The following is a 15,825-nucleotide window of genomic DNA, read 5'->3' as shown; positions in this document are numbered from 1 at the left end:
ATCCTAATGGCGGGCCTCTTTGGCTCATTTCATTCTAAGCAGACAAACAATTCATCATCCTCTGAGCTTTACTGACTGTACCTTGTGTGCATACATACGCCTGTATTTTAATTATTCATCCAAGATCTAACATTTTACCAAAGCATATATCATCTAACATTTAACATGGTACAATGATGATTTGGTATTTGGGGTGGTGAACTGATTATGCAAGGTGGGTGGAGGGTTTAATCTATTTGCTGTTTCAAGTGAAGTCATGAAGCCCATGTTCAAGGTTTGGGGAAAAAGCCTGTTTTAAACAAGACATCTTTGAACATGTATCTAGCTCTGTCTCATAAAACGTGACGAAAAATAATGCACACATTTATCGCGATGGCTTACATCTGAGAAGTGAATGAAAACCCTCACCACATTTGCATTTTTGCGCTCATCCAGACAATATTATGTGGCATAATAATAACATAGGCATGCCTCCTATAGCCTGTGGCATACTGTAAATAGTCATGTAAAAATTCAGCGACAAACAACATAACTCTTTCAAATCAAACAATCCCTTAGATCATTGAGAAAAATATTCAGTTTAACAAATACAATATACAAAGTTAAACAATCATATACTCTAGTCAAACACCGCAAGTGTTCCTAATCCAGTGGATATGACCTACTAATAATATATAAATATATTAATATATTGCTTCATGTAACATTTATTTCTAAAACAACCCTATGATGCAAAGCTGTAAATGTGAGAAAAGCCTCACAACAACTCATCGCAATTAAATTCAGTCTCATATGAAGACATATATGTGTCTCATATGTGTCAGAGACAGTCCTGGCTCAAATAACGTCCGTGACAATTTATACAACTCATAAAAATAAAGGGAACACCTGAATCACAATTAACTATATAGGCTAAAAATATTTACCCATATAAAATCAAAAACAACCCATTGTGGGCTGAATTAAAAAAAACTAAAGACTGTGTTGACAAAGTGTCCCCCTTCATTTTTTTTTTGGAGTAGTGCATTTTGAATCTAAAATATCTAAATAAGTACCGCATTAATTCCACAGCATCTCTAAAAAAATCTTGTAGAAACAAAAGGACGTGATTCTAGAACAAAAAGATGTCTTCAACACACTCACACACAGCCCTGTATTTCTTAGAGCCATTACTCCTCAATAATAAGGCAGGAATTATAATGGGAGGAAATGATCGCACTACAAAGAATCAATAATCAGCACTGACACATGTAAGAAACAACATAAAACATTAAAACTGGAGCCACTACTTTTGTTTACTTGGTATTCCTTCTACTGCTTTTATCCCCAGCTTTTATCCCCATTATTACACTAGAGGCCACAACGTGCATGTGTTTTTATAACATGGGAGCGAAAACACTCTTCATATATATATATATCTATATATATAGATATATATATTCCTACTGAGCCTGCCTTCTTATCACTGACACAGGCGTCATGGATTTGTATCACACAGAAAAGTGACACCTTAAACCACCTTCCTTAAACCAAATTATTCCTCATTCTACTGCTTATGTTCCTGTTTGTCCGTTTCTCCTGAGGGGAAAAAACCCCAACACAGCAACCTCAAACAGAAATGTTGTTAAGTGGTAATCCTGTGTTGTTTAGTACACAAACCAAACACATGGTCCAGTGAGCCCGACTAGATATTACAATAATACATGCGTGGACCTTTGCACATGGCCAACATTACTGCTGACTTACCTGTTGTCCCTCTGTTTTCCAATTCTAGTTTTTCAATTATTTTGTCGACAACTAATATAGGAATTAATTGTTAGTTGTGACGTAAGACTTGTAATTTTTGTGATATAAATGACAGAGTAAAGTAGGTAAAAACAGAGATCAGTGGCATGTCTGTGGAGCAAAGTGACATTATATTATATTATATTACATTTTGTTAACTGTGGTCAATTTATGATAAAGTTTGATTAGTACTACTAGGTGCTACAGGTTCACAGTTCTTCTTACTAAAAATGTATTCCAATTATTAAAATCAGACCTGCTGTGAAGAAGGTTATTTTTTGTAACATGTACCTGCAGCTATAACACAGTGATTTCAACCTGCGTTTCCGTTATCCTCTATTGTTGGAGCTGAAGGTCATTCACTCAGTGTCATGTGGATAATGTATGAAATGTAACACCATCACAACCGATTTAACCAAGAAGTGTTTAAAATCAACAAAACGTAAAACAATGTCATGTTACTACGGTCGGTTAATTCAAACATACACAAACAGCAGCAGTTGCAATATTTGTGTGCAGGTGGCCACACAAATATTCAGCCACATGGAGTGATTTACGGTTGACCTTGAAAGGTCACAGTTGGTTGGGCCATACAGCCAACTGTTCACTACACCCAAAATGGCTGCTACCCTTGTGAAAGACACCCTCACAACAAATCTAAAAGGGACCGCTTTGTAATAAGGCCCCTCAGTACACAGAGCATGTGGCATCAGTGTAAACACATTAAACTTGATTTAAGAATTACTTTAAATGACACTGAGTTTCATATCAAAGTCCACTTTAAAAAAGGTTCTATGGTAAATGTGAATATAATTCAGTAGCTAAAACCAGTGTCACTTAATAATTCAGTCCAAGGTGCAGAACAAGAGTAAACAGCATTAACAGTCTGACGTAAGATGATCATACAGTGATCACACTGTGGTACAGATCACAGTAGTTGCTAATCTGCCTTTGTCTCAGCAGCAGGAGGAACTGCAGCTGAAGACACCAGTCTGACAGCTTCTTCCTGGGGCTCCACTGGCCCCTCCCCACCTCCTTCTTCCTCATCTTCCTTCTCCAGGCCAAGTGGAGGTAGTCTTTGTGTCACAGTGTGCCTGGAGCGAGCCCTGTGCCTTCGAGGGTAGAGGAAGAGCGCAGGGTCCGGCATGGCTGTGGGCTCTGCAGGGCCCATCACTCTCTCCATTGGCACACATTCCCGGGCACGTTCCACTCTCAAAGACGCCCTCGCGCTCCTACGTTTGGGTTTTACCACAGGGGAGGAAGGGGAGGCTCCTGATGGCATTTGAGGAGAAACCGTGTTCTGCTCGGCACCATAGTGGGCCCCCTGACTGTTCGCTCTGGCAAGGAGTCCCTGCCTCTGCTGCATCCGCTGGTGGTGCAGTTTCTGCCTGGCAGCATGCAGCTGGAAGGAGAGGTACGCCGCTGCCTCTGTTTGTTTCTGCAGCTCTGTGTTGAGGATGGTCGAACAATGGCTGCGGCGTTTGAGCTCCTCCAGAAAGTGCCGCTCCTTTTCTTTGAGATTGGCTCGGAGGGCTCCCACTAAAGCCCCTTTGTGACTCAGCTCCATTCGCAGCTCTCCTAAGGCGCACCCCTTGTCTGCCAGGTGGTTCTCCAAATCATCACAATGCTCCTCCAGCAGTTCCTCTTCCTCCTGTAAATCTGACACAGAGACAAAAACACACATGTTTGAATGTGAACATAGACAAGATTTTCCTCAAATGTATGTACTCTGTAATTCAACTATTAACCAGAATGCTTTTTCTGGACAAAATAAGAAAATCATGAAACACATAAAAGCAGACAGTGTATTTTCTCCTACATATGTATGTATATATATATATATATATATATATATATATATATATATATATATATATATATATATAGAGAGAGAGAGAGAGAGAGAGAGAGAAGAAACCTGGATTATCAGAGCCAGAAAACAGTATAAAAACAGTATAAAGGCTATAGAGCAGGTCTGAGCGGGTGCTGGAAACATGTTTACATCTTAAAACATATTGGAAACCTGCTATTCCATGTTGAAACTGAGGCTGTTCAAGATCTGGACGACAAATCAACACATACACCTTTTCAGTATAGTTATATTCTGGGATGTGTTGTGAAGATTTAAACCATCAACTTTTTAAAAAGTAGGTTTTTATCAAATGTTATCAACAAACCAAAGATGATCCATTCACAACAATATTAATGAAACAAAAAACTTGAAACTACAGCCATACATGCTGAACAATCAGTCAAAACTGAAACTATGATTCTGTTGATGGCAAATATAAATACTTTACCTAATGTGCTACTGAGTTGTACTGAAGAGTTCTGATATTTAATCAGTATGATGCGTCGTCCACGTCCTGGTGTGTTGATAAAAACAAACTTCCTCTACTTATGCTTATGCATTTATTAGGTACACCCGTTGAACTGCCCTCAACTGCTGGCAAATATCTGATCAACCAAACACATGGCAGCAACTCAGTGCATTCAGGCATGTGGAGAATTTCACACCAAACACCAGAAGGGGGAATAAAGGTAGTTGGTACCAGACGGACTGGTCTTAGTATTTCAGAAACTGCCGATCTACTGGGATTCCCACCCACAACCATCTCAGAGAATGGTTCAAAGAAAGAAAAGTTGCAGTTCCCTGGACAAACGTGTTAAATGGTCTGTATTTGTATCGTGCTTTTCAAGTCAAAGCTGCTTTACACAACAGTTTTGCCATTCACTCACACATTCCAATTGACCCCTTAACCTTCTATCATTCATCCACCGTCGCCCCAATGCCACAAGCAAAAGTAACTGAGTGAATAAACTTACAACCAAGGCATGAAGAAGACAATCTCTAAATGCACACCAGGTCAAACCTTGAAGCAGAGGGGCTACAGCAGCAGAAGACCACACCGGTCCCATTATAAGGTCAATTTAATGCCTTTGTACTGTTTCATCTCTATAAAAGTCCCCAGAGGAGAGCGAGGGGTGGAGGAAAAGCCCTGAGTCAGATAATAATAAGATTACATCCTGCACTGACGCCTCTGCCCGGACAAATCGAAAGTGTCTTAGTAGGAGCATCCACACACGGACACTATGTGATTTCTGCCATTAGGGGTCTCTCAATCAAAATGACGACAGAAGACCTCATTTGTTGAGGTTGTGAAGCAGTGTAGACAAAGACAACATCTTTTGTCCATTAGTGACAAAAGACAACACACTGACTAACTAGAAATACCAAAAATGTCCTTGCTCCAGAATGTATAGTTGTCACATACAGTATGGCAGTATACACATGTGCATTTGCAGCGTGCTTTACAAGTCGACACAAAGATAACCGGTCATGCAGCTCATGCTGTGTCATGTACAGGAGAGTCAGAGTGTCTCTAAAACTGGATATATTGTTGCCAGTTCTGATGTTCACATAATTCAGTCAAAGTTGTGTATGCCTCTGTGGTTATTTCACAGTAGTGGAGACGGTAATGTGACTAAAATGAAATAGAATTATGGATTTAAAAAGTGTTGGACACATTTTTGGCTCATGTAAGTACACTACTCTATTATATGTATAACAATTCATCTCGGTTTTTATATTCATGCAGAAACTTGACATATCTTTAATTGTAATAGGGTGTTTCATACATTTTCCTCTTTCCTCTCCGTCTCAGATTCTCTGTTGCCCATCACCACACCCCGGTTGAGCTCATATGCTAACTATAGACCACCTAATACGATCTTCCCTTCCTTCACCACCCCTCTCTCCTCCTGCGTGTCTGCAGCTGACGACTGCATCCTGCCGTCTTGCCTTTCCCCTCATGCAGTCGCTCTCCTCCTCTGCCTCTCATTCCCTCTCTGCTTTAATTCCCTTCCTCTCTCTTTTCAAAGCTAAAGGTTTTCCTCCTTCTCAGCAAAGTGTGTAAGCGGACACCCCCAGAAAAATGAGGGGAGAAAAATGAGAGCAGGAGGAGAAAAAGAGTCTGTATCAATTTGTCAGGGTGTGAGATGGAGTGAGGGCCGAGCTGTATTGATGGAATGGGGATAACCTGTCCCGGAAAAGAAGTTGGGGTCTAATGTCTGGGTAATGTAGCCGTGCACCAAATACACTTTCATGCAGCCTTTTGACTCCGCTTTTTCTGGTCCATGTCTAATCCGCTGTGACAAAGCCATGCCCTCCTCTGCATCCTCTGCATCCAGATGCCACTAACTGTGAACCTCAGCTGCGGCGCGTTCCAAATGTGTTGACTGGTGCCGTCTTTGTAGCTGTGTTTGTATTGTCACAGGGAACATGTTGCCCTAATGCAGCCGTCAGCAATTCTTTTCAAATCAGCACGTGTGAGACAACATGCTGTACACTCGTGGTTTTAGCTGGGTGAGGTTTGTCAGACAGAGAGAGGGAGGCAGGGGTGAAAAGAGGGAGGATGGTGGCTGACAGGGATCTGTCCCAGGGGAGAGGGAGGGTGAGGAGGGCGGGCGGGGGGAGGCAGAGATGGATGCAGACGGAGACAGAGAGAGATGCTTGACTGGGGGTGGAGTGCAGTGAAGAGAAACTGACCCAGAGAAATATAAGCATGTGTCTCTCTTTGTGTCTCAGTGGAAATAAAAATAATCCTGCACAGATAACTGGGGTATTTCCCCCCCCCCCACATACCTATTTGACTCCTGCCTGAAGGCTTCATCTCCAGCTCACTTGTCAACTCTGCAAAAGCACAAAAACAAAAGAAAAGAGCTGTTAGAGTGCGATAAATATAGAAAAAAAAACATAAAACCATGCTTTCACATACATAAGGTGACTCTGAAATGTCTTATTAAAGCTGTATGCAGACATTTCCTGTTTGCCCGCGAACATAACAGATCCTCAATGCAGTTTCCAGCACATTAGCGAGCTCATGAATAAATGACGAAGCTAAATCTGAAACTTTACGTCAAAGAACGTGAGCCAGAGACTCGGCCAATGATTTTCTTCTTGCAATACTCGCCGCAGTCTGGAGAAGGAAAGAAAAAAAAGACCTTCTTTACTGTGACTTCAATAAGACATATTAGCATGATCAGCATTCCTCCCTACAATCGATATCTACTTTAATAGAAACTACGGGCTTTGCAGTTTGTTTCCAAGGGCAGTATAAACTGAACAATATACATACAGTGAGTTTTACTTCTTAAAGGGATCGTTGACTTCACCATGAGTGCCTTTAATGCTCTGCCATCACCAGAAATCAGACACAGACGCTCACCCTCACTGATAACATGGCTACCAGTGGGACACAGGTAAAAAAAAAGAGATGATTTTAGCCATTTAAAAAAGCAAATATTAAATTATTAAATGTAGACCTGCTTAAGTTCACAATATCTTAGGTTTGCTGCTTCTCCTTTTTAACTAGAAACTACAAGTTAATCACTGATTCTCCTACACAAAATTCCACAGAGAAATGTAATCAATTTTTTATCACATCACACAAGAGTTGTTGGAGCCACTGCTGACACCCTTGTTAAGTAAGTTCAAATGTGCTATCTTGTAACTTTGGTGTTTGAAACTCTTCGATCAATGACACAAACTTTACAAACGAGGCAGCAGCAGTAGACCAGAGTCTCCTGTTTCTCTCCTGTTTCCCTCTGAGCTAAAAATGCTGATTTTTCTCTATGGACTTTGGTGCAGAGGAGCGAGTGGTTGATTTTCCATTCAGAAAAGGCTTAACAGTCTAACAGAAAGACGGTGAATATAGTCTTAAATTATACTAGACTTAAGCAGGCATAGCTTTTATTAGGCGAGCCTTTTGTTAAATGGCAGAAATCTATTTTGTCCTTATCTCCCCACTGTATTATGCACGTTAAAGTCAGAGTCTGATATAATCACACTTAAAAAAAAACACAACTGATCTTTTTAATGGTGGTGCCTCTATGTCCTCGACCATAAAACAGACCCATAAAACATGACATGATCTCTCAGTAACAGCTAAATTGTGCTACTGTGGGATTATCCAAATGTGATGTGGCATGAAATCTGGCACACAGACATCTTTAGACACTGTGTGGATTATATCTCGTGTCCGTGCACATATACAGCGACTAATGGTTTATGTTTTTGAGAAGATAATGCAGCAGCCAGATGTGTCGGTTATTACATCAGATAAATATCCTGATGTTCTCTAAGAACAAAGACTTGACATTAAACTCTCAGTAAATACTCACACATACAGTACGTGTGTGTGTGTGTGTGTGTCTTCGTGGGGACATTTTGACCTTGTGGGTAATTTTTTGTCTGTTCACCATGAGGTTAAACAGGTTTTAAGGGTTAAGGCACTTAGTTGTGATGGTTAAGGTTAGGGTAAGGGGCTAGGGAATGCATTATGTCTATGAGGCGTCCTCACAGCGATAGAAAAACAACTTTGTGGGACTGTGTGTTTGTGAATCCAGCATTTTTGTACAATAATGGAGCAAAGATTTGTTCAATCAAGGTGTCATTAATGAGGATTTTGTTTATGTGCATCACTCTACACACTGACACGTTTGATATTATTATCATCATTTCGGTTACAGCACAGAAAATATTTGCATTTTGTCATGAAAAACGTTCAGTTAAAAAACAAAGGTCAATCAGGAGCAGCACGTGGTAGATATTTCTAGCCATTTTTTTCTTTTTTCCTTATCCAGCAATCTCTGTCACACCCTGTCTCCTTCCCTCAGCACAACACGCCCACCCGTGAAGCTGGCATGAAAAGAGGGAGGCAGAGAGGGTGAAGAGGAGAGGAAGGAGGATAATAGAGGAGGAAGGATGGCAGCTAAGAAAGAAGACAATAGGAAAAACTACAAAAAGGCAGCTCCAGACAACCAGCAGGACTAAGAAATATTCATAGGAAACAATGAAAACACGGTGCTTGCTCATCTAATGTGTGCATAGCACTGCAGGTCAGGCTCATCTCCTGCAGCCTCACTGAGCATTCCAGGTTTTAGTTTCATGCCTCAACCTTGAATAAGGACAAAAACACTCACATCGGCAAATAATTGAGTTCGGTAACACACAATAAAACACACAGGACAAAATCTGAGTCACCTTTTTGTTTAAGGAGACAGAAAGGTTACGTCTTCAACCTTGCAGTAGACAGCAAACGCCTAATATACCTGTACACAAGGGCTGTAACTAATCAATGAATTTGTTGATTATTTCATCCATTCATCAAGTTTGGTCCATAAAATGTGAGAAAATGTTGAAAAATGCTGACTGGTGTTTCCCAAACCTTGAAATGATGATGTTCTCAAAATCAGTTTTGAAAGAAACCAGAAAATTACAATTAAAGACATTTAAGACGCTGAAAAGTCTGAGAAGTTTAGAACTGTGTTTTTTGTTGTTGGTTGTTGCTGCAATTTTATTTTTTATTTTTTACCAAAAAAGGCGGCTATTTATAGAAACACTTCTAATAACAGTCACATTTTTGACAGCTTAAAATTTACAGTACGCCTGTGAGCATGTGAATTAGCCATTTGATCTTCCTCTGCTTTAAACACAGATTTTCCAATGTGGCAATGAAAGCAGCATAAGAAGCTTCAAAGATGCTCAGCAGAGAGTGAAGACGGGAGTGTTTTATCTGTATTACATCCCTGCTGATGCAAACCCATAAAATGCTCCAAGCGACGTGGAAATAAAAAGTGGTGCTCAAAGTAGATTCATGACTGCAGCTGCTGCAGGTAGAGGATTTACTCCTGTTTTTGAAGTATCCGAGGGAAGAATATGTTTGTTGACAGTGAGAAAATGCAGCGAATCTGTCGAGACTCTGTTGTCATTGATTAGATCACTGCAAACTATTGTCTCTCTGAAGGTTTAGCTGCACATTTTGTTTTCCCGGGAGCTGACTGAAAACAAAAGTATAGCTTTGGCTCAGTGTGGACAAGAAATCATCTGCAATCTGCAAAAGCACCAAGCCCTCAGCATTCACAGCAGGAGGCAGAGGAGCAGAGGATTAAAATTACAGACACACACACACTTTCTCTTCCTTTCTTTCAGGGCATTTCTCTCAGTTTGATTCTCATGCAGACCGACAAAGTGTTATCCTGAACCTTCACCATAACCAGTTAATGCCTAAAGCTAAACTTAACTCAACCACAATTCAAATCTTAACCCTCAAAAATGAGATTCTGCCTCATTAGGACCAGGTTTTGGGCTCCATGAGGACCACTGGCCCTCACAAAGTCAGTGTTTCTGCCAGATCAATTTCCTAAAGAGGAAACAAATACAAGGACGGACACACACACACACACACACACACAGCCAGATGTGAGGCAGAGACATGTGATAGAGGGGGTCGTTTTCAACCCAACTGTTCACATTAGCTCTGAGCCATCACACACACACACACACACTCCTCTCCCACCTCTGTATAACCACAATCCTCTTCATATGGATTAACCAAAGGATGATGCACGTGTTTGAATCTTTGTGAAGATTATTTCTTTGAGAGACAATATCATGTGCATGCATGTCATGATATGCAAAGGCTTCTAATCCCTTTGAAAAATCCTCCTCTGTAAAGACTATTTTTAACTTGGTGTCTGGGTTTTAGGTTTTTAGGTCAGAATTATGGCCAGATTAACGCCACATTCATGTCACAGTGTTTAAAACCATAATACAGAGAAGCTGAGTGGGAGAAACCTGTGAGGTGAAAATATCAGAAATGTCTTATACTAACTTATATAACAAGAAAGTGCTGTAAGCACCAGAACTGACAGTTTTCATTAACAAAATCTAACAATCTAACTAACATTAATACAACTTCATAACATAGTATTTATCAAAAAACACACAAACACATTTCTACTCCAATCACCTGCTAATGTGTGGGGCATTAGGTAGTCACAGTAGTAAACTGTGCAGAGATGGTGAGATTGACGAGGTTTCTTGAATGCATCTTGAAGCTGCCCTGCTAAACTGAAGTTTAAATGCATTTTTGGTGATGCACTGGAGTTTAGTATTTTTGACTATGCAACAAATCATCCCATTGAATATGTGGATTTCATAATGATTACAACAACACAACAAGTTAATTTGGTTCAACTACAAAATTCACGTTAAGAATAATCCCGTTTTGACGTAATGCTATTGTGTGAAGGGAATTAATGACATTAAATAGAATACCCTCGCAAGTACAGTAGTAATTGTGTGTGCGTGTACATTCTCATTAGTAGTCTATGTGGATCAATTATCAAGGAAACCTATCTTTGTGAGGACATTTTTTGGCTGGTCCACACAACTTTAACAGGCTTTTTGAGGGTTAAGACCTGGTTGTAGGGTTAGAATGAGGTTTAGGTTAAGGTTAGTCATTTAGTTGTGATGGTTAAGGTCAGGGTAAGAGGCTAGGGAATGCATTATGTCTATGAGTGTCCACACGTGTGTGTGTGTGTGTGTGTGTGTGTGTGTGCCCATGTCGCTTGATTATATGGATGAAATATCCATTAAGCTCCAAACAGGACATTATGTGATTTGCAGGAAATGGAGCATGACATCACCATGTAGTCATTGTCTGTCATTGACTGATGTGAGCAGACACACACACACACACACACACACACTGTTCACAAAGAGAAGCACATGCACATGGGGTTTATTTTAAAGCGGCAACAACTGAAGATAGTAACAGAGTCCTATAAGCAGCCAAGTGTGTGTGTGTGTGTGTGCGTGCGTGAACCTCTACCACACCCTGAAATCAAACACTCGTCAAGAAAATCATTACAAAAGCGCTTCAGTGTAACACTATACCAGGAAAGAATCATGACAACATCTGTGTGCACACGCTTTGATGGATTATCATAAAGTGATTCCATCAAGAAAGTAAATAATGGTTGGGACAAATCCCATTTTTTGAGAGAAGGAGGTCAATTAATTAAGAACTAAAGAAGCTTCAAGAAGAAAAAGACGGGCAGAGGCTTCACCTCGTCATGTACTTTTTACAATTAACACATTTTGTTAAGCAAACACTATCTAAGCAACTAAGAGATATAATCTTTTACATTTTTGGGATTTCAAAGACTAAACCACTAATCATTAATGTAATTATCTGTACAAAGACAGATATTGTACCTCAATAAGTGCACTTTCTCATTAACATGAATAGGGAACAAGTCTATTCTCTAATATTAATGATTTAACCACATACTTGGGTTAGTGCCCCATAAGGACCAGACTTTGGTCCCCATGGTCCTGAAAAAGTCTTTATACCAGAAAAGGTCACAAAGAGGTCACAAGTACACACACACAGTGAGTGCAACCTCACCTGAGCATCGTTTCTGCAGAGAGAGGATCTCCAGGTGGAGACCATGGAGCAAAGTGAGGTGTTCCTGCCTGAGGAACACCACGCTCCTCTCCACACTCTGGATCTGCTGGGACACTTTGCTCTCATCGGCCATGGTTTGTCTGCAGACACACAAAGAGAGAATCATCCGGTGGATGAGAATGACATACTCCACATGTATTGTCCCAGTTTAACTTTACACTGTGTGACACCGTCAACCCTGCATTCCAGCGTCTGTAAAAGCCACTTTCTTTCTTACGCAGTGAGATACAGTTCGTGAGCGGAGAAGACGAGCATCACAAACGTGCAGCATTCAACCATCCACTTTACATTAGACATCAAGTCAACACAAAAGTGCCTCCGCTTACCTTTCAGTTGATGTGAAGTACCTACAAAAATTAAGAAATGTGATTTGCAAGCGTTATAAAAACATCCTTTGGTGCTGGTCTCCAGTGCTGCTCCAAACCCCGCAGGCTGCTGCAGTCTCCCTCAGACATGTTATTATGGGAAGCGTTAAAGTGCGGCTCCGCTGCGTGTGACGCCGTTTGATTTCAGCGAATGCGTAAAAATGCAGAAGCACCGCGACGCACGGCACCGCGCGCTCCGTCCTGCTGCTGCTGCTGCTGCTGATGCTGCGCCGGGCATCGTTTCAGGACGACGGTGCGGTCGATATAAAAGCCCGTGGAGAAAGTGCGCAGTCCATTTTTGATTTAGGAGGCGCGCATCTTATCTTCCTCAGCTTCCTGAGTGAGCCGTGAAGCTGCTGCTGCTGCTGCTGTGGACAGACTGCTGCTGGGTTCGGAAATGATGACAACAAGCCGCCGTGAACGGAACACATGAGAAGATCGTACGACGGTGTCGGCGTGGCAGCTGATTGGAGGAAGCAGACCTCATCATCAGCTGTGTGTGTGTGTGTGTGTGTGTGTAACGTGGACTGAGCAGGATCAATAATGGAGCGTCCTGTACTGATCACGTGGCAGAACAAAAGACAACACTGTGCTTGTGATGTATGTTTGTAAATCAATGTTAATGTTTATCATATATATAATAATATCTATATTAATATATATGTTCACAACGAGCATTGCTTTATCAAGAACAATGAGGTCAATTTTCCTTTTTTTAATTCCTAATTTGTTTGGTATGTGACTCCAAATGTAGAGATCTGTGTTAACTTCAGGCAAAACTATCAACTACAACAAGTAAACGAAATAAATGAGGCTTTGTGTGTTGGGGCCTATTACACAGTGACTTTCAGGGTGCAGGGGCTCCAGTGAGTAAAGGGGCACCCACTTATAACTCACTCACTCACCTTCTACCACTTTATCCTCCACATGAGGGTTGCTGGTGCCAAGTCCAGTTGACATAGGGCAAAAGGCGGCATCGCAGCCTGGACAGGTCGCCAGTCCATCACAGGGACACAGATAGAGGGTTAGAGACAAATAACCATTCCTACTGTCAAAAGAGAGAAAGCCATGCACACACACACACACACACACACACACAAACATATGGGGAGAACATGCAAACTCCATGCAGGAAGGGTTGGGAGTTTCAGGATTCAAACTGGTAAACCTTCTTGCTGTGAGGCAACAATGCGAGCCACTATTTCACCGTGTGAGCCATAATCTTCAAACTGTAGATAAACAAATAAAATCACACAAGAATTGCAATTCATACCTACTATAGTTAAAAAGAGGTAAAGCCTGCAAAGTTTGCTACTGAGCTGAAGTGACAATGTCGTGTTTCTGTGTAGCCAAACCTTTGTATTGTTGTACTCTATTTGCACATATTACAAACTGTACTTTTAGTACATTCCTAAAGCAAAACATGTTCTGGTTACTAGGGTGCTTCATTTTGATGCTACCTCCATTTCATATTCTAAAGTAAACAATGTACTTTTACATGTGCAAAACATATAATGAGCGATTAAAATAAACAATGTCATTTTATAGACTGAAAACCAGCACTTAAAGTAGTTCATTTGCTCCATTTGAACCATTTACATGGTGATATATCAACACACACCAGTGTTATAGTCACAACGCTTATTTTAAGCCAACAATAATAGTTACAACCCCTGTCAGAAAAAGTGTAACGGGGGAAAAAAACAACAAAACACAGCATTCAATTCACAGATTTCTTTTTTTTTTATTATTATTTTTTATGTTAAACAAATAGTTATTATATAAACATATAAACTGGAGTTTTAATTACAAAACAATCTCCACAAAGACATGAAAAAAAAGAGATGTGTCTCTATTATATCACAATCTGCTCAGCCGATCGCCTTCAAGCGAGGGCAGACGTGTTTGTGAGGAACCCGGGAAGGAAAGAAGTCGGGCGGATCACAGTCGAGTCACCCAAAACTCTTTAAACTGCACTTGGTGTGAGGTCTGTCATAACTATAAATGCTTTATAGTATAGTTAGTTAGTTTATAAAACTCATAAGCGACATCAAGTGTTTTTTTTGGGAAAAATGCAAAACACAAAAACATAGTTATGAGCATTGATCAACGATGAAATTCTGTGAAACAGTTTGATGCTCCAAAACAAAGTTCAAGTCGAGGTTTCTGCCCTTTAAGAAGAGTTTATCAGTCCTTTTTAAAAACATTTTAAACCCCTAACATGCTCAATTAATGTCAATTATTTCACCATAATCAAACAAGGACATAAAAGTGGTTTAACTCGTCGGTTTTAATAAGGAAATGGCACTTTTCTCATTCCTTTAGTAAAAATAAATAAACGATTAAGACCAGATAAGTGATAAGTTCCTTGTGTCTAACATTTAAGGCCATTATGTTTCATCATTTGACATTGGTATGAGGAAGACTCCTGACTGGACTGCTTTGTTTTCTCACAGCAACATGATAACCCGGAGTGGAGTTGCACATGTATAATTGAATTCCCGTTAAAAATTACAGTCTTGCACAACACATTCACAAAAATAAGCATTTTAGTCACTAGTTTTCTTCATTACAACCACAAAGCTGCCCTAAGAGTTCCAAGAGACATTTAATTAAAAAAAAATGCAAATCTAAATAACAATTTTAAAATGGGGATACACATGTTTGTTAAAAGAGGTGACGGAGAAAAAAAACTCAAACTCTCCCCTCCTTCCTCCCTAACAGTGCAGTTTGTTTAGTACAGTGGAGCAGCTGCAACTTTGGCTGAAACTAAGTCCAACAAGGTACAGATGTCAAAATAAAGCGCATTATACAGACAAACTGTTACTTTAGCTTATCCCCATTCATAGAAATGAGGTGGAGATGACTGTGGACAAATCCAGCTTATTAATGCAGTACAATCGCATCTGACTGCCTTAGTTTTTGCTATAAATAAACTGACTAAATGTAGCTTTTAATATGGGTCATGCACATGAGACATAGCGGTTTTGTTTTTTTAAAAGCTTCGGCTTCCACAAGTTTGACCCCAAGTGGCAAAACATTCACAATCAGCTTCAAAACTCTATCCACTGTTTTCACAATTCATTCAACCTCAATTTGTCAATTATTATTCCAATAATTTCTTTAAAAAAAATCGTTAACCCAACTTACAATAAATTACAAAGAAAATACACAGTATAACCCTGCAGATAATGAGCAAACACAAAAAGCGACAACACGACACATGAATGACGAGTACACGTTTCCGAGCCACATGAGGACTGAGATGTTTTAGTGTGGGTTTTTGTTGGAGTTTAGACAGCCGTGTGTGTGTGTGTGTGTGTGTGAGAGAGAGTGAGAGAGCGAGAGACAGCGTGCCG

The 15,825-nt window shown here is 40.3% G+C and overlaps 1 protein-coding gene across 1 annotated transcript; it reads right to left on the bottom strand.

The window, feature by feature from the left end:
• Positions 1 to 1,411: 1,411 nt before the first annotated feature.
• Positions 1,412 to 12,871, bottom strand: ccdc92ba (coiled-coil domain containing 92Ba). The gene is made up of 4 exons (XM_058634143.1): positions 12,428 to 12,871; positions 12,042 to 12,181; positions 6,431 to 6,478; positions 1,412 to 3,444 (listed from the first exon to the last, which is right to left on the bottom strand). The coding sequence occupies exons 2-4, from the start codon at positions 12,172 to 12,174 to the stop codon at positions 2,726 to 2,728; spliced, it is 900 nt and encodes a 299-aa protein (XP_058490126.1). The 5' UTR covers positions 12,175 to 12,181; positions 12,428 to 12,871; the 3' UTR covers positions 1,412 to 2,725.
• Positions 12,872 to 15,825: the final 2,954 nt, after the last annotated feature.

This window comes from Solea solea, chromosome 7 (genome assembly GCF_958295425.1).
Source record: "Solea solea chromosome 7, fSolSol10.1, whole genome shotgun sequence".
NCBI classification, from domain to species: domain Eukaryota; kingdom Metazoa; phylum Chordata; class Actinopteri; order Pleuronectiformes; family Soleidae; genus Solea; species Solea solea.
The sequence above is the reverse complement of the archived record's forward strand: the minus strand, read 5'-3'. Positions and strand labels throughout refer to the sequence as shown.

What these genes read in the sequence shown, in the direction of transcription:
- ccdc92ba (XM_058634143.1), bottom strand. Translation starts at nt 12,174, where the DNA reads ATGGCCGATGAGAGCAAAGTGTCCCAGCAGATCCAGAGTGTGGAGAGG. An exon ending in TCTGCAGAAACGATGCTCAG is followed by an intron (nt 6,479 to 12,041) that starts GTGAGGTTGCAC and finishes GTGCTTTTGCAG; the next exon opens with AGTTGACAAGTGAGCTGGAG. An exon ending in TTCAGGCAGGAGTCAAATAG is followed by an intron (nt 3,445 to 6,430) that starts GTATGTGGGGGG and finishes TCTCTGTGTCAG; the next exon opens with ATTTACAGGAGGAAGAGGAA.